We start from the raw sequence: 18,345 nt of genomic DNA, 5'->3' as shown, positions 1-18,345 counted from the left end.
GGTGTGGGCAGTTAGCAGGGGGCCGATGGAGTGGGCCTGAGGCAGGGGGCCGATGGTGTGGGCCTGAGGCAGGGGGCCGATGGTGTGGGCCTGAGGCAGGGGGTCGATGGTGTGGGCCTGAGACAGGGGGCCGATGGTGTGGGCCTGAGGCAGGGGGCCGATGGTGTGGGCCTGAGGCAGGGGGCCGATGGTGTGGGCCTGAGGCAGGGGGCCGATGGTGTGGGCCTGAGGCAGGGGGCCGATGGTGTGGGCCTGAGGCAGGGGGCCGATGGTGTGGGCCTGAGGCAGGGGGCCGATGGTGTGGGCCTGAGGCAGGGGGCCGATGGTTTGGGCCGTTGGCAGGGGGCCGATGGTGTAGGCTGTAGGCTCATAATGTGGGCCTGAGGCAGGGGGCCGATGGTGTGGGCCGTTGGCAGGGGGGCGATGGTGTGGGCCGTTGGCAGGGGGCCGATGGTGTGGGCCGTTGGCAGGGGGCTGATGGTGTGGGCTTTAGGCCGATAATGTGGGCCTGAGGCAGGGGGCCGATGGTGTGGGCCTGAGGCAGGGGGCCGATGGTGTGGGCCTGAGGCAGGGGGCCGATGGTGTGGGCCTGAGGCAGGGGGTCGATGGTGTGGGCCTGGGACAGGGGGCCGATGGTGTGGGCCTGAGGCAGGGGGCCGATGGTGTGGGCCTGAGGTAGGGGGCCGATGGTGTGGGCCTGAGGCAGGGGGCCGATGGTGTGGGCCTGAGGCAGGGGGCCGATGGTGTGGGCCTGAGGCAGGGGGCCGATGGTGTGGGCCTGAGGCAGGGGGCCGATGGTGTGGGCCTGAGGCAGAGGGCCGATGGTGTGGGCCTGAGGCAGGGGGCCGATGGTTTGGGCCGTTGGCAGGGGGCCGATGGTGTAGGCTGTAGGCTCATAATGTGGGCCTGAGGCAGGGGGCCGATGGTGTGGGCCGTTGGCAGGGGGGCGATGGTGTGGGCCGTTGGCAGGGGGCCGATGGTGTGGGCCGTTGGCAGGGGGCTGATGGTGTGGGCTTTAGGCCGATAATGTGGGCCTGAGGCAGGGGGCCGATGGTGTGGGCCTGAGGCAGGGGGCCGATGGTGTGGGCCTGAGGCAGGGGGTCGATGGTGTGGGCCTGGGACAGGGGGCCGATGGTGTGGGCCTGTGGCAGGGGGCCGATGGTGTGGGCCTGAGGCAGGGGGCCGATGGTGTGGGCCTGAGGCAGGGGGCCGATGGTGTGGGCCTGAGGCAGGGGGCCGATGGTGTGGGCCTGAGGCAGGGGGCCGATGGTGTGGGCCTGAGGCAGAGGGCCGATGGTGTGGGCCTGAGGCAGGGGGCCGATGGTTTGGGCCGTTGGCAGGGGGCCGATGGTGTAGGCTGTAGGCTCATAATGTGGGCCTGAGGCAGGGGGCCGATGGTGTGGGCCGTTGGCAGGGGGGCGATGGTGTGGGCCGTTGGCAGGGGGCCGATGGTGTGGGCCGTTGGCAGGGGGCTGATGGTGTGGGCTTTAGGCCGATAATGTGGGCCTGAGGCAGGGGCCGATGGCGTGGGCCGTTGGGAGGGGGCCGATGGCGTGGGCCGTTGGCAGGTTGCCGATGGCGTGGGCCTGAGGCAGGGGGCCGATGGCGTGGGCCTGAGGCAGGGGGCCGATGGCGTGGGCCTGAGGCAGGGGGCCGATGGCGTGGGCCTGAGGCAGGGGGCCGATGGTTTGGGCCTGAGGCAGGGGGCCGATGGTGTGGGCCTGAGGCAGGGGGCCGATGGTTTGGGCCGTTGGCAGGGAGCTGATGGTGTAGGCTGTAGGCTCATAATGTGGGCCTGAGGCAGGGGGCCGATGGTGTGGGCCGTTGGCAGGGGGGCGATGGTGTGGGCCGTTGGGAGGGGGCCGATGGTGTGGGCCGTTGGCAGGGGGCTGATGGTGTGGGCTTTAGGCCGATAATGTGGGCCTGAGGCAGGGGCCGATGGTGTGGGCTGTTGGGAGGGGGCCGATGGCGTGGGCCGTTGGGAGGGGGCCGATGGCGTGGGCCGTAGGCAGGGGGCCGATGGCGTGGGCTTGGTTTAGGCTGTAGGCCAATAGTTTGGGCCGGTGGAATAAGGGCCGATGGTGCGGGCCGGAGGCAGGGGGCATAGAAGGGAAGAGACCAATGGAATGGGATGGAAGGAAGGGGACAAGGGTCAAAGGATAGTGTGATGTGAAGGAGGCAGTGGGCATCGGCCCACTGCCTCCTTCACATCACACTATCCTTTGTACAGCCTACACCACCGGCTCTTTGTCTTCAGCTCTCAATATCAGCCCTGAAGACAAAGAGCCGGTGGTGTAGGCCCTTGTCCCCTTCCTTCCATCCCATTCCATTGGTCTCTTCCCTTCTATGCCCCCTGCCTCCGGCCCGCACCATCGGCCCTTATTCCACCGGCCCAAACTATTGGCCTACAGCCTACACCAAGCCCACGCCATCGGCCCCCTGCCTACGGCCCACGCCATCGGCCCCCTCCCAACGGCCCACGCCATCGGCCCCCTCCCAACAGCCCACACCATCGGCCCCTGCCTCAGGCCCACATTATCGGCCTAAAGCCCACACCATCAGCCCCCTGCCAACGGCCCACACCATCGGCCCCCTCCCAACGGCCCACACCATCGCCCCCCTGCCAACGGCCCACACCATCGGCCCCCTGCCTCAGGCCCACATTATGAGCCTACAGCCTACACCATCAGCTCCCTGCCAACGGCCCAAACCATCGGCCCCCTGCCTCAGGCCCACACCATCGGCCCCCTGCCTCAGGCCCAAACCATCGGCCCCCTGCCTCAGGCCCACACCATCGGCCCCCTGCCTCAGGCCCACACCATCGGCCCCCTGCCTCAGGCCCACACCATCGGCCCCCTGCCTCAGGCCCACACCATCGGCCCCCTGCCTCAGGCCCACACCATCGGGTTTGGGCTGGAGGAAAGGGACGATGTTCTGGGCAATGGTAGTCAGCTGATTGTTTGGGCCAGAGGAAAGGGCTGATATTTTGAGATGGAGGCAGATGGCCAATGGTGTGGGCCAGAGGAAAGGGCTGATATTGAGAGCTGAAGACAAAGAGCCGGTGGTGTAGGCTGTAGGTTGGGGGCTAATGGTATTTGCCAGAAAAAGAGGGCATCATCAGGGCCAAAAGCAGAAAGCAGATTCTAAGGGAAAGAAGCAGTAAGCTAATGTAAGAGCCAGATGTAGGCTTCTGATGGGGTAGGCTGGAAGGCAACATTAATACAACAAAAATAAGGGCCAAAGGCAGGGAGCTGATCTTTGGAGCAGAGTTTAGAGCTAATGGCAGAATTGGTTGCTGATTGTAAGGGCTGTAGGCTACAGAACTTTATTGACAGGGTGGAATGCAATCAGAGTGGCCAATGTAAAGGGCCTGAGGTAGGGATCTAATTTTAGCGGCCGATGTTGAGGCTTGGGTCATAGGCTGATGTTAAGAGCTAGAGGCAGGGGCTAAATATGTGCACTTGAAGTGCTCAATGTTATGGGCCAAAGGCAGGGAGCTGATCCTAGGGGCCGATGGTAAGGGCCAAAGGCAGGATTCTAGGGCCAATGTTAAGGGCCAGAGACGGGCCTGAGGGTGTGGGCTGGAAGCAGGCTGGGCAGTGATAAGGGCCAGAAGCAGAGAACTGATTTTGACTGAGACAGGACTGATGTTAAAGGCTGGTTTGGGGCCGGTGTTGGGGCCATAGGATTATGCTTACCAGCTGGAGCTCACATATGAGAATTCTTGGAGAATCACTGGCTTCCGAGATGAAAACATTCTCTTCTGGTCCTCCAAACAAAGCAGTGGCTCTTTATAATCTCCAAAATCCTTCTCTGAAAGCTGCAGTAAAGGGAAAATAAAAAGTATACATTTATCTGTTTCTTGCTTAATAACATTCTTATAGCCAGTAATAGCAGAAACATCCAGGCAAGCAATAAAGAATATTGATGAAGATCCCACAGAAATGTATAGAAACCGAGGATATTAGCAAGTTCCAAGTTTCATAACAACAGATGTATATTATGGTTTCTGGAATTTTAGCATAGAACAGTGCCAGGCTAGAGTTTAGAAGCTCCTCCTTCCCCCAAAATTCCAGAAACCATAATATATATCTGTTATGGAACTTGCTAATATCCTCGGTTTCTACACATTCTAGCGGTTCTTTTTGGGATATATATAGAAGTGATAGCTGCATTCTTGTACTTACTCCTTCTGGCTTCCAGGGCGATGGTGCCTTAAGACTCTCCAGGTCTGCCCAGTCGATGGAATTAAAAAAGGGGTGACTCCTGATGTCTCCCCTTGTGCCCAAGCGCCTCTCTGGATCCTTCTCCAACACCTAAAGGGCAAAGCATCATTAACAGTTATATATGTGGAAGTCAGAAAGCGGTATAATTGTACTTCTTTCCCATTTATTATTATTCTTGATATTCTTTGTTTTAAAATTATCTTTTCTTCTTTTGCTGAATTAGAAATATCTAAATGAATATAAATATCTTTAAAAGGGAATAATTAGGCACCCACCTCGTCCAGGAGTTTCATGGCTTCTGTGCTGAGACCCTCTGGATAGCAGGGCTTGGTTCTGGTCACTGAATGAACCAGACAGTCCAGCTTTGTGCCAGAATAGAATGGTGATTTTCCAGTGGCCATCGTGCACAGAATGATCCCAAACGCCCACCAGTCAACTCCTGGTCCGTATGGCTTCTTTAGATGTTGCTAGAAAAGCAAGAATACATTATTTACTAAATTGACCTTCTGACATGTTTCTACATCCTCCTTAAATTAACTCTTTTCATGCCATGTTAAGATTCATATATTTAAAACAATAGTAAAACAAATCCAGCAGTATTCATGCTTGGTGCTTCACTATTGCTGTTAGTAACTGTATTAGAGCTGAATTCTCACCTCTGGAGCCATGAAGTGGCAGACTCCCGCTGGGGATGTGATCTTCTTTTCCCCTAAAATGTCCTCTGCGACCATTCCGAAATCCACTATTTTGATGTGACCCTCGGTGTTCACTAATATGTTGTTAAGCTTCAGATCCCTGGAAGAGAATGGTTAATAACGGTGTTTAAAAACAGGCCAAAGCTGGTATAAACAAGAGGGGGATTTTTAATTGGATAAAGTGTGTAGTTGTTGAAGGTATATTAATTATAATGTTAGGGATAATGGAAAAACAAGAGCTGAGTTAGCTGCTAATAGAGCAATGTTACTTACCGATGTACAATCCCTCGTGAGTGAAGGAACTGGATGCCTACCACCAGTTCCGCTGCGTAGAAGCTGTACAAAAATATAAACATAACTATTGAGAAATCATATTTCCTGTATAGCAATGGTTCATTTAATAAAGACCCAGAAGGTGATAAGCATGCACAAATGGTCATACAGTTCAGGTCATACATTATGGTCAAAATGGGCCTAACTACCTGATAAAATCTGGGTATGTGTGGTCAGCTTTAAACTCTAGATAGAATTGTAACATACACCATTGGATGCAACATTTTTTATTAACTGAAGACAGCATTATATGTTAAGCTGATAAAAAGCGTATATTTAATTGTTTGGATACCCCTTAATTTTTTAATATTGTTGACCATATAGTAGGAAAATACAAGGGAAGCACACAGCAGCTGCACAGGAGCAGGGGCATTGTAGGAAGGGGGACTCTATCTGGTTTTAGTAAAGGAAAAGTAGCCCAAATCTGTAATCTGGCACAGGTACCCTATTGTGCATTTGTCTGCCACAGGATAATTCCCTGCAGTGTCTTAGTTACTCCCACTACACAAATTATTTTTGGTGCGCAACAATTTTTTTTGATGCCTGCAACTGTTTCTTTGTCATGTAGCAAATTTCTCCACTGCAAATTTTTACCCTGTTCAGGAACTGATAGCAACCGTCCTCTGAACTGGGGAAAACTTGCTGAGAATTAGTAAATAAGTTTGGCAGACAATATTGAATCATGCTGTCCATTTTGACTGCATAAGCTCCAGTGATGAGCGAATTTTTTTGCCAGGCGTGAATTCGCAGTGAATTTCCACGTTGGGTAAACGGGAAAAATTGGCATAAATCCATGCCTGGCAAAAATGTAGTCTGAACAAGTTTTCCCCAGCTGAGAGGTTGGTTGCTATCAGTTACTGAACAGGGCAAAAATTTGCAGTGGAAAAATTTGCTACACATTTGCTACACGACAAAGAAACAATATAATTCAAAATAATTGAACCTGGATTTTATTTCACATTTTGTGGATCCAAAGTAAGTGACCAGTAGGCTGAACCTGATGCACCCTTCAGCCTTGTTTAGCTGACATCTGTCCCTGAACCATCTCCCTCTATTTCAGTTTGTATGCTACTTACATTACAGTCTCCATGTCCAGTTTCTGTTTTTCCCTTAGCAGATGATAAAGGCTGGTCTTGCTCACACACTCCATCACCAGAAAGGCATGCAGCTGGTTACACGGATAAATGAAAAGAGCATTAATGTGAGTATTGAGTAAAATGCACTATAATACCCACAAGTACTAATTATTGGGGCACAACTTTATAGAGTGAAAGAACAAAAAACTACAAAGACTGCACTCCATCAATGTATAAAAAACATATTTTAAGACATTATCAATGAAGTAGCAATAGCACCAAATATGATATGATTAATGTCTTAATATATATGAGATGTTTATATATATATATATATATATATATATATGTGTGTGTGTGTGTGTTAATAATATATATGAGCTGAGACATTGGTGAAAGACTGTGATTGGATATAGAAAGTAGCAGAGTAAGGTCTATAATATAAAAAAAAGTTAAACAAAGGCATAGTAACAGGCATAGTAACTATATTGTACCGGCGTTTGGAAAGCTGCAAGCCCCTTGCACAGAAAGGGACACTCTCTGGCGATCTGCAGTGTGCGAGCCTCTGCCCTAATGCTCTCCTGATGTTGAACGTTGTCCTTCTTCCTGATGAATTTAAGAGCAACGTGCTCTGTGGTGTTGACTAAAGATGCCAGCAGAACCTGAGAAAGGCAGAGGGAAGAGTTAAATTATTAAATGATCTGTTTGGACCCAGTAATCAAATTGATTGCATTTGGGTTTCTATTGTAGCCAACCTAATGAAATTTAAGAGGCTGGGCCATTATGTGCGGATTGACATTTAAAATAGGCAATGAGACCAAAATGAGCCCCCAGTAATGGCTGTCTGTGGCTTCTTGCAGCAGCCTGGCATTTACCATAATCTGCACATTGCAAGGCCAAGCCTGAGAGTCATTACACTATCTTGTCATCACATACCTTTCCGAAAGATCCTATCCCAAGCACCTTGTGGAGCTTATAGTTGTCAATCAGCAGAGGATTGGGTCTTTCAGCTTCTAGGCATGGCTTCTTCAGCTCCCGTTCTTCTGGGGAAAGACATTTAATTTAAGTCACAAAGGTCTATTTTATACTTTTCTGTTATTCAGATGTATGCTGAGAAGCATTTGAGTTCTATCAAAAATATGTGGCTTAATGTTGGGTATTAGGTTATAATTTAAACTTATCAATGCAGGCAGGATATTACCAGTACTAACACAAATTGTAATTCTGTATTTTATTACAGTTATCTGAAATGCACCATTATCCTTGATCATACTATGGCAAATTTTCCTCCCAGCAGTGGCTCAAATATCCAGGGCCAAGGGGTGCCAATGCACTGATACCTGGCCCTAATGGGGTGCAAAAGCTGATGTCAGCGGCACTTTTTTGATTGGGAAGTAGACTTTTTCAGGTTTATTACATCCCTTAAGTTAAAAATGTGCTTTACTGGGACCCAGACTGGAACCCAGGTCCAATATCCAGGTCTTAAAAAGAAAAGTAATTATTTACCTGATGTTACAAGTGTGTCTTTGTTAAACTAGTAACTAATGAAGTTATAGATATTTGGGATAACGATACAGAAATTAAACATCACCCTAATCTTTCTAAAAGGGAACAACATGCACTGAGTACCCTCAAAAATAATCACAATATTATAATTAAAAAGGCAGATAAGGGGGGGAGCGGTGGTGGTCCTAGATAGAGATAAATATAATGAAGAAATAATGCGGTTATTGAATATCCCGGGGCACTATTGTACTATAGACTCAGAACCCACAAGTAAGATTAAAAATACTAAAGATACAATGGTCATTGATGCATTTCTTATGGGCACTATTGATAAGAGTACTAGGGATTTCCTTATTACAGAATTTCCTAAAATTCCATTATTATATATACTGCCCAAGATTCATAAAACTTGAATTAACCCTCCGGGTAGACCAATTTTGTCAGGTGTGGGTTCAGTCCTTGAACCACTTTCTAAATTTGTTGATTTTCACCTGCAAAAATTGGTCAGTAATTTACCCACCTATCTTAAAGACACTACTGATTTATTAAAGAAATGGAATGCTTTGGGTCCATTGGAAGGTGATATTATCCTCTGTAGTATTGATATTGAAAGTCTGTTTATATCAGTACCACAGGAGGAGGCTCTAAATTGTGTGGAAATGCATTATTAGATACAAATTTACCCAATGCCCTGATTTATTTTATTCTGGACTGCCCTGAAATAGTTCTAAAGAAAAACTATTTCATGTATGACGGGCGATTTTTCTGGCAGCAACAAGGCACGTCAATGGGGTCAGCGGTCGCGCCATCCATTGCCAACCTTTTTGTTTATGAGTTGGAGAAAAATTTGTTTCTTAATAAGACCTTTCAACCATATATTAGACAGTATTTTAGGTATGTGGATGATACCTTAATTTTATGGGATGGTCCGATTGGTAAATTTGAGCAAATGGTATCTGTAGCAAATAAATCACACCCAACTATTAAATTCACTTTTGAGACCTCTACTAATGAGAGAATTTTCTTGACGTCAACATTAAATTGGATGGTAACAAATTAGTCACAGGGCTATATCGCAAAAAATGGATAGGAATAACCTTTTGCATATCAGGAGCTGCCACCACCCCCTTACATTGAAGGCAATACCTAAGGGTCAGTATATCCGGGCAAGGAAAACCGCTTCCAATGACTCTTTGTATAGAGATGCTGCTAATGATTTGACGAAGCGCTTCATGGATAGGGGTTACCCCAAACAAAAATTAGAACATGTCGCCAATGAGGTTGGTAAGTTGCCTCGTGAGAAATTATTAAAGCCAAAAGTTCATATTTATAATGACAACAGAATGAATTTTGTGGGGAAATTTGATAAGAAAAGCTGGAAAATAGAGAATCAGAAAGTACTAGCCCATTTTGCAATCAGATACAAAATATGGTAGTTTATTCAGCAAGTTCCCCAGGTTTGCTTATAAAAGAGGTTCTTTTCTTAAGGACATTTTATGTCCAACATAATCATTTGGTACAAAGAAATTGTTTGAAGGCAAACCTAAGATAGGCGGGATTGGAAGAAGCTGCTATTACAGAGAGAGGCTAGGTGGATACGCGCCTAGACTGTGTCATGCCCAGAGGTATGAATGAACAATACAGTTTACTCTGTTTCCTGCAGGTTCAATTATATATTGTCTACTCTATTTTTCAGGTGAATAAAGTTAGCCAGCTAGTCGGTGGGAAACACGGATCTCCTGCTATAAAAAATTGGTATGGGTGAATCACCTATTACAGGAGATAGAGATATATAATAAGGCTGGCCACTAAAGGTAATATTTCATCAGTAACTGTTGCATATTTTGTAGCTTATCCATTTTGTAACAATAATTTCATTTATATGGAAAATGGAAAATTTTGCATCTAAACATGTATAGGCAATTTCAATACATAAAGGATTACGTTACCGTGGATAGGCCCTGTATGGGCAGTTTCCTACCACTGGTGTGGTTAGACACATGTACACGTGCAGTGGCCCCCAAGAGTGTTTTTTGTGGATTTGGTTCAACTGGACCTCCCTTCTCTTTTACGGAACTGTTTTTAATGGATTTCTAAGGACATTGGATCAACACTTATGGATTTATTATTTGGACTGTATGCTTTATTCACTTTGAACTTGTGTTTGATCATCTTATATATTATTGTTTCAACAAAGCTATGCACATTGTGGCATTATCTATGCTTAATCGCTGCACTGTCACTTTAATGTTAATGTATAATGAAGCATTACTTTGCTTAACTTTGCTTGTAGCATTTTTTCACAATGGTATATTATATAATGACCCATCACTTCTACAATTGTATTTTGGTTGCAGCACAGAGCAACAACTAGGAACTAAAGCTAAACAACTAGGAACGAAAGTATTTTATTCAAAGTTCACCAATCATTTTTTATTTTTGTCAGCGGTACTTTACTTGTTCCCTTGGGGGTGGGCTGGGGCTCAGTAAAATTTGCCACTGCTTGCCAAGTTAGGATACTGGTAAGGAAAACACCTGCCCACTAGAACCCAGGAGGGTATTACTTGGCAGTGCAGAAGTCTGAAAGGGGTTTGAAAAACTGCAGCTCTCCCTGAAAGGACCAGGGGTTATCAGAGATGCATTTGTGCCATGGTCCCTGTTGCACAAGAGAAAATATCTAAAAGCTCATATTGACAAGGATGCCCTTTCACAGTCTCCTTTAGATTTTCTTCTGTTAAGATTTTAGGCTTAGATGTTATTTGGCAGCGTTTATATATTTAGGTGCTAGGGGGTTTTCAAAGGTGCTTCCCTTAAATATGAATATCACCAATCAGATCATGCTTTTCATAAATCCAGAAACCTGCTCAGCAGCCCACAAAACATGGAACTTGAGGTTTTCAATGATCTTGAGATTAAATTTGCCATCCGTGTACCCCAAAATCACAAGCCTGCCTATTTGACCAACCGGACTGCACTATTCCATAGCACTGCCTAACTAAACCAGAAAATGCCAGAAGCAGCAAATCTAGGGAGGGTTATTAATGGATAAAAGTTACAGATATTTTATGTTTACCTTCTGCTGGTTCCCCATCGTCGCTGGGTCTCTCTCTCTTCTTGGTGTTTTCTTCCTTCTTTTGAACCTCAGTCTTTTTCTGCTGATGTTGTTTTTGGCAGATGTTATCTATAATATGTAAAATTTTGAATCTTTTAGATTCACTGTCCCTCTCAGTCTTCTCCTCATCAACATCTCTCTTCCTCTTAAGCTCGCTGAGCTCTGGATTTCTGGTGTCTTTTTCCTCCTTTCCACTTCCAGAAATAAAATCTCCTTTCCCCTCACAGCATCTATTATCCATAGCTGATAATATTGACCAAAAATTTAGAAAAAATCTAAACAATATATGCTTCTCTCCAGGGAGACGCACAGAAACTCTTCAGCTACAGAAGCAACTGTAACTACAGTGACACACAAGTGTCCAACTGTCAAAAAGTAACTGACACTTGTCTGTGTGCATTACAATATGCTGTACTAACTAGGTGCCATTGACCACTTCAATGATTCTTCTACATGCTCTTCAGCAGTGTGCACAAACAACATCTTTATTCCAACTTTTTAAACTGTGTGCCCATTTTGTTTGAGCAGAGAGTGTGGCTATGAGTTAGTATTTGTGGGCACCTTTAAGAGCATGGTTGAGAAGGAATATTGATTCAAATGAAGTTGGGAATGGGAGACCCTGCCAACATGGCACAGACATACAAGAAGCACAAATGGAAGGTGAATGAACTGGAGGAAGATGAGTTAGGAGTCACTGTGCCATTTAATAATGTGACTTATTGTACCGTTTAATGCTGGGAGTTACCATGCCATTTAATACTTTGGGTAACTGTACCATTCAGTGCTGTAAGTCAATAACAAATGTGAATGTGATTGCTCCGGGCCACAGTGCCCAAGTCTGATACTGGGTTTATAAAACACTTGCCCTACAGAGCACAAAGCTGAATTTTGCTATACGTTTATTTATTCCTCTGTTTGGCAAATGTTAGCATTTAGTGCAAATAAAAACTATGATCTGGAAAATATTTTCCAGATAGGAGAATCTACTATAGATAGTCAAAGCAGAGAGGGATAAAAAAAGGATAATAAAGTAGGGATTTTCAATTGGAGCCAAAGGGAACTGATTACTGGTGAAAGGAATGTTTTAAACAAAAGTCTATCAGAATGAGTAATTTTAGTATGCAGAGAAATTCATTAGAAAATTGAGATTAAAGAGGGCCTTTGCCTACCCCCATATTATCGATAGTAACCCCTTAAACCAGGATGGAAATGAAAATAAAACTCAATATTGCCATACAGAGTTAAGGATGAAACCAAATTACACCCCAAATCAAGAAAAAGGAGACTACATTAGACTATATGAATGTCCTGGAGGTTTTAAAAAAATGATAAAATCATAGTGATAAAACCCGCAGACAAAGGGGCAGGGGTGGTAATAATGGATACTGGGAATTACCTAGAAATGTGCAATAAACAGTTGAGAGATGAGGGTACCTATAGAAAATTAAAAAATAACCCACTCATTTTTTAACAATAAATAGCGGAAATTAGTGGATGAAAAATTACAGGATCCACCTGGTATACCAATCATTTCAGGAATAAATTACATTTCTTGTAATGTATCTGAACATGTAGACAAACTATTGCAGAAATATGTTATTAAGCCACCTGCATATTTAAGAGACTCCACACAAGTAATACAAATGCTTCAAGAGTTCAAATGGGACCCCAATATTTTATTATGCACATTAGATGTTAAATCTTTGTACACATCGATCAAGGTCTTAAAGCTGTAGCACACTATTTGGAACTTGATGACCAAATCCCCCCCCCCCCGCCACAAAAAGAATTTATACTAAAGTCTATTTTATATATTTTAACACACAATTATTTTTGGTTTGAAGATTCTTTTTATTTTCAAATCTGCGGGAGCACCATGGGAACGAGATTCACGCCCAGCTATGCCATCCTCCTCATGGGTTATTGGGAAGGCAAATTCTCCCTAAGAATCTCCTCCTCTGGCATCGTTTTATAGGTGATATTTTATTCATATGGCAGGGCCCACAGTCAGAACTACTCAAATTTGTAGAAACCCTAACCCAAAATTATTTTAAATTGAAGTTCTCATTAAATTTTAATTCCAGCCAAATACGTTTTCTAGTTGTAGAAATATATGTGAAAGAAGGGGAAATAAATCTTAACATGCTTTTTTAAAGAAGTTGATGTTTGCAGCTATGTCTCAGCTAGCAGTAACCACCATCCAACATGGATAAATAATATACCCTTTGGCCAGCTATGCCATATAAAAAAAGAATTGCTCTGAACCACAGGAAATGGATAAACAAATAGATTTTGTCACAAACAGATTTAAGAAAAGGGGATACAAAAAGGAATGTATAAAAAAAATCAGTAGAAAGGTTGCAGAAATAAAGAGGGAGGAGTAAAGGAAAACTAGTAGATAAGGAGACCAGTAAAGATAATAAGTGCACTTTTGTCACTACATATGCGCCTGAAGCTCATGAAGTCAAAAGAATTATCTCAAACATTGGAATATCCTTGAATCGGATAAACTGCTTAAGGATAATAACCCCCCAAAAACTTTAGTTTTTAGGGGAGCAAAAAGTTCAAGGCAGCAGCTGGTTCATAGCTATATCCCAACAACGTTAATAGAACCAAAAAAAGAGAAAAATGAACGGAAAGGTTTTTTTTTCCTATGAGCACTTTGCAAGGTGTACAAGTATGCAGTGAAAAGAAAATCATTTCAGGCAAATGCAGTAAATCAGAAAATGTAATTTATTGTCTAGGATGCCCATGCGGACTGCAAGTACGTAGGGAAAACAAACAGGACGTTAAGGGATCGAATAAATGAACATGTGAGAAATATAAAAGCTGGAGTAACAAGTCACAGTGTATCCAAACATTTTAAAGGGCAACATAAAAAGAACCCGGAGGGATTAAAATTTTGGGCTACAGGTATGGGATGCCTTATCCGGAAACCCGTTATCGAGAAAGCTCCGAATTATGGAAAGCCCATCTTCCATAGACTCCATTTTAATCAAATAATTCAGAATTTTAAAACTGATTTCCTTTTTCTCTGTAATAATAAAACAGAATCTTGTAATTGATCCCAACTAAGATATAAATAATCCTTATTGGAGGCAAAACAATCCTATTTGGGTTTTATTGATTTTTTAGTAGATTTAAGGTACGGAGATCCAAATTATGGAAAGACCCCATATCCGGAATACCCTTGGTCCCAAGCATTCTGGATAATGGGTCCTATACCTGTATTGAAATTATAGGAAAAAAATTGAGGGGGGGGGGACTTAACACAAAAGACACTACAAAGGGAAAGTAAATGGATAAATGACATGCAGACCTTTATCCCCCTAGGTTTGAAGATTGATATTAACTTGAGAGTATTTTATAATGTTTTTGGGATTAGTATACTGTTATATTTGTATATGTATTTTTTAGTGCTTTAGTGTGTAAATAACATGGTGTTATTGATGTATTGTCATGTATGTTGACTCTAATATACAACTGTTGTTTTACTCTTTAAGTGTTAGAGAAGGATTCAGAGAGGCACCTGGGAACAAGTGCAGACATCAGGAGTCACCACTTTTATAGATCCGTGAACTGGGCAGAGCTCGAGAGCCTGAAGTTACCATTCCCGCCTTTTTTCAACATTCTTATTTATTTCATTTTCAGCTTCAAACAAAAAGCAATAAAGAACGATTGAGAAAGAACAAAAAGTCTCAAGAGCCTCATTTCATTAGGTTAGCATAATACAGTTCCATTGAACATTTGGGACAGGTGTAAGAGGCAGTACTGTTTTGCCAACCTGTATGGGGTGAGGTAAACCCTGTCAATTAATTAATTTGTTTAAAGCAGTCTCTCAGAGAAATATTTAACTGGGCATTTGCTGGAATGCATCCTTCCAGATATCATCCTTAAGTTTGGGAATATCCTGTTTCCACTTTAGCTTAAAGGAGAACTAAAGCATAACTAAAGACGTAGGCTAGAAATGTTGTAAGTTATATTTTGTGCCCCCAAAGATGCTCCCAGTAGCCCCCATCTCCCTTTCTGCTGATTCACTTCACATGCTCTGTGCTGACAGTTACTGAATTCAAGGACCAACTCACAATATGTGTATACATAGGATATAAATGTCACAATATAAGGCTGATTTGTAATTAACACAGATGATTACTGCATGGCCACTCTGAAACCAGTGGACGGTCAAGGTGGCCAGCTGGGTTGCCATGGCCATCGGTCAGCTTGGCCCACCCCTGCTTTATGTTGCATCGGAGGGAATTGTGTTTGGAATGGATGCTTGAGTTGTAAGTATTTAAACAACATACTGGATAGGAGTTGGAATTCTTGCAGAAAGCTGGCCATACATGCACCGATAATATCGTACAAAACCTCATTACGTGCGATATTCGGTGCATGTACGGTGGAACGACTAGACAACTGATATCACAAAGGCTGCAGATATCGGTCATCTCTTCAATCGGGTGGGTTAAAAGATTTTGATTGGGTTCCCAAGCAAAATCTGTGTTTAGGGCTGAATTGGCAGATGGAGGTAGAATCCCTATTGTTTCTACCTCCTAATCTGACGATTTAGCCCTGAATGTCAATGGGTCACAGGAAAGGTTGTAACTACTATGTGTATGGCCACCTTAAGAGCTGGAAATTACTTACATTCTACATTTTTAATTATGTCTCTTAAGGTTTTAATGCCATGTTGGGCCCAGCAGCATATTTAAGCAACCATCTGAAATTTGGGAATTTGGGATTTCCTCACAGGGGGAGTCCACACTGACCATATTTTCGGGTTACCAAGAGCCATTCCCAGGGCTTTTTGAAAAGAGTGAACCACAGTACGCACAGGCATTGTGGCTATATAGTACCTGGAGGGGCCTTTATACGGGACTCTTACTCGTGCTTCAAAGGATCCAACACTGTGTTTATAATTTGGATTTTATATTATACTCAGGATTAAAGCACTTGCCCTACAGGGCACAAAGCTGTATCACCCTAAATCCAGCTCAGAAATGAAAATTCCTTGAAGGAAAGTGTCAGTACTGGCATTTGTGAAAACACAGCAGTGAGCATTCCAGATAAGAAATGCCTGAGAAGCAAAAGGGAAAGCTGTGCTCACCACTTAACAACTGTAAATTATTATGTAGGGGTGCAATAAGGGTGTGACAGTATTCATACATGGAGAAAAAGAGATCCTCTGCATTCAGCCATATCTATATATGAAGGACATTCATTTTTTTTAAGATAAAGCCTTTAAAAACAAAGCCCTCACAAGAAAAAAATCATAGATGTTTTTGTCCATATATTGCAATATATTCAAGCTGGCCAACTACGTCAAAGTCATCCCTGGTCTGGCCAGTCCTACACTCACTTTCAGCTCCTATATCATTATATGTGTTTCACAGGAGTTTCATGGCCAAATCTCCCAAATAGTTGCCTTTTAATTGTACACCACATGGATAATGTTTTATATAAAGCTACTAAAAATGCTTCCCCTCTAAACAAAACAGGGATTGTTTGTCCATACATTGCAATATATTCGTAAAATCACCCTTTGTTTTCCGTAGTGTTGTTTGGTGCCTAGTGTTGTAGTGAGCAATAAATGCACCTGAAATGTCCTGGTTTGCTATTGACTTCATTTTTATAAAATATGGGGCATTTTACTTGCCAAAACTCCTCCAGGCCACTGTCCGTGGATTGCTTCTCATTGATGTGACAGCAAAGCTCTAAAAGTGATTAGTTCCCCCAAATCATGAAAGAAATCAGTTAAAGGGCCCTTATATCCAATGCTTTGTAATGGAACTTTCTTGGAAAGAACTCAAGGCCAGCACATTTTTTAAAAAAGGGACAAAGGCCCAGGGAAAAAAATAATTTAATTTACTGAGGGGTACCTAACATTTTGGCAGCCCCTTTCCTGCCAAATGAGTATCTTTATCTTTGCCGCCTTTGGGTAAAGTAAGGTTGTTGCCTTTGTTTGGCCCCCAGGTCAAATTGGTTCATAATGAAGAACCTATGGAAACCTACAGAAACACACCAGTGAGATCCTGGTGCACTGGTATTTTTTAACCTTCCCAATATTCTTCCAGTTATCACTCTTCATAGGGTGACCAGATCACTTTAAAATTCAGGGACACATCTATAAAAATCAGCTAGCATTTATTTGAATGGAATCAGTGCTGCCCTGCAACATGTATTTATGAGTTATGGCATTATTATTTTGCCAGCATGTGGAAATAAACTTGAACCTGACACAGTTCCCCCCAATTCTAAAACAGGACATACAGTATAATGGGAACAAGACTCCCACTCCTTTACCAGATGTTTAATTCCAGAAGTCTGCAGTAAAATGCCATAGAAAGGCACAATTTAAAGGGCCTGTGGGGGCCGTTTGGGCCTCTGTGTAATTGCAATTTTACCATTTGTATTCTACCAAATTAGTCCTTGATTTGCCCATAAACTGTGAAAAATTAGGCCTGTTTCCACATAAAACAATTGGGATTATATGATGCCAGAGTGAAAAAATAGCCTAAACTAAAATAATATTGTTTTACTCATTTTCTTCACCTACATTAGCTGTTGTATTCTTAATTGGTGAAAATTCTGGCCCTTGTGTGCACAAAGGGGCCCCTCTGTTAGCACCATGAAAAAATAAAACAAGAAATCATGATTACTTTGTCAGTTTTTAATTTTCTTCTAAATTAGCTTTTGTTTTGTCTGTAAAGGCTAATGTCCCATGGAAAGATTAGTCGCCCGTGATAAATCTCTGCTATCACTGGCAACTAATCTCTCCGAAATGTCTTTCCACTGAAATTTATCACAGGCGACTAATCTCTACAGTATGTGGGACATTAGCCTAAATTAGGAAAAATTATTTGTATTGTAGAAAAACACTGTAAACCTCTGTTTCACAATTAGGGCAGGGGTACACGGGGAGGTTAGTTGTGCCGTGACAAATCTCCGTTGTTGCGGGCGACTAATCTCCCCGCAATGCCATCCCACCAGCTACAATGTAAATTGCCGGCGGGATGGCATAAGTGGCACCGCGATTTGCCGGTTGCCTTGAGAGGAAACTTCGGGCTACTTAGGCAAATCACGGAGCCTCATATGCCATCCCATCGGTGATTTACCATTGCGGGGAGATTAGTCACCCGCGGCAACGAAGATTTGGTCTTGTCTTCAATTAGTACTTTTATGTTGATAAATTTTGAAAAACCTGTCACCATTTTCCTTCATACAACACTGTAGCTGAACTCAAGATTGAGTCATTTTCACTCAATATATTCTAAATAAACCCGTCATACCCTTAAATTTTGAAAAATGGGGCCCTTGTTTGGGAGCAGAGGTTCCAAATGTTTTTTTGTCTCAAAACTTTTTCCTTTGTAGTGAGATTTGGAGCAAAGGCTTTGATT

At 43.6% G+C, this 18,345-nt stretch overlaps 1 protein-coding gene across 1 annotated transcript; it reads right to left on the bottom strand.

Moving 5' to 3' along the window:
• Positions 1–2,934: 2,934 nt before the first annotated feature.
• Positions 2,935–5,177, bottom strand: LOC101730649 (protein kinase C theta type-like). Its single transcript, XM_031892410.1, has 4 exons — positions 4,883–5,177; positions 4,502–4,693; positions 4,188–4,316; positions 2,935–3,820 (listed from the first exon to the last, which is right to left on the bottom strand). The coding sequence occupies exons 1-4, from the start codon at positions 4,955–4,957 to the stop codon at positions 3,695–3,697; spliced, it is 522 nt and encodes a 173-aa protein (XP_031748270.1). The 5' UTR covers positions 4,958–5,177; the 3' UTR covers positions 2,935–3,694.
• Positions 5,178–18,345: the final 13,168 nt, after the last annotated feature.

The sequence above is a fragment of the Xenopus tropicalis genome, chromosome 8, assembly GCF_000004195.4.
Source record: "Xenopus tropicalis strain Nigerian chromosome 8, UCB_Xtro_10.0, whole genome shotgun sequence".
In the NCBI taxonomy this organism is placed as follows: Eukaryota; Metazoa; Chordata; class Amphibia; order Anura; family Pipidae; genus Xenopus; species Xenopus tropicalis.
This window is presented reverse-complemented; position numbering and strand designations above follow the sequence as displayed.

Excerpts from the sequence above, each read along its gene's own strand:
- LOC101730649 (XM_031892410.1), bottom strand. The coding sequence starts at position 4,957 with ATGGTCGCAGAGGACATTTTAGGGGAAAAGAAGATCACATCCCCAGCG. Across the intron at positions 4,694-4,882 it reads GCCACTTCATGGCTCCAGAG|CAACATCTAAAGAAGCCATA; the intron begins GTGAGAATTCAG and ends TTGCTTTTCTAG. Across the intron at positions 4,317-4,501 it reads CCATGAAACTCCTGGACGAG|GTGTTGGAGAAGGATCCAGA; the intron begins GTGGGTGCCTAA and ends TTTGCCCTTTAG.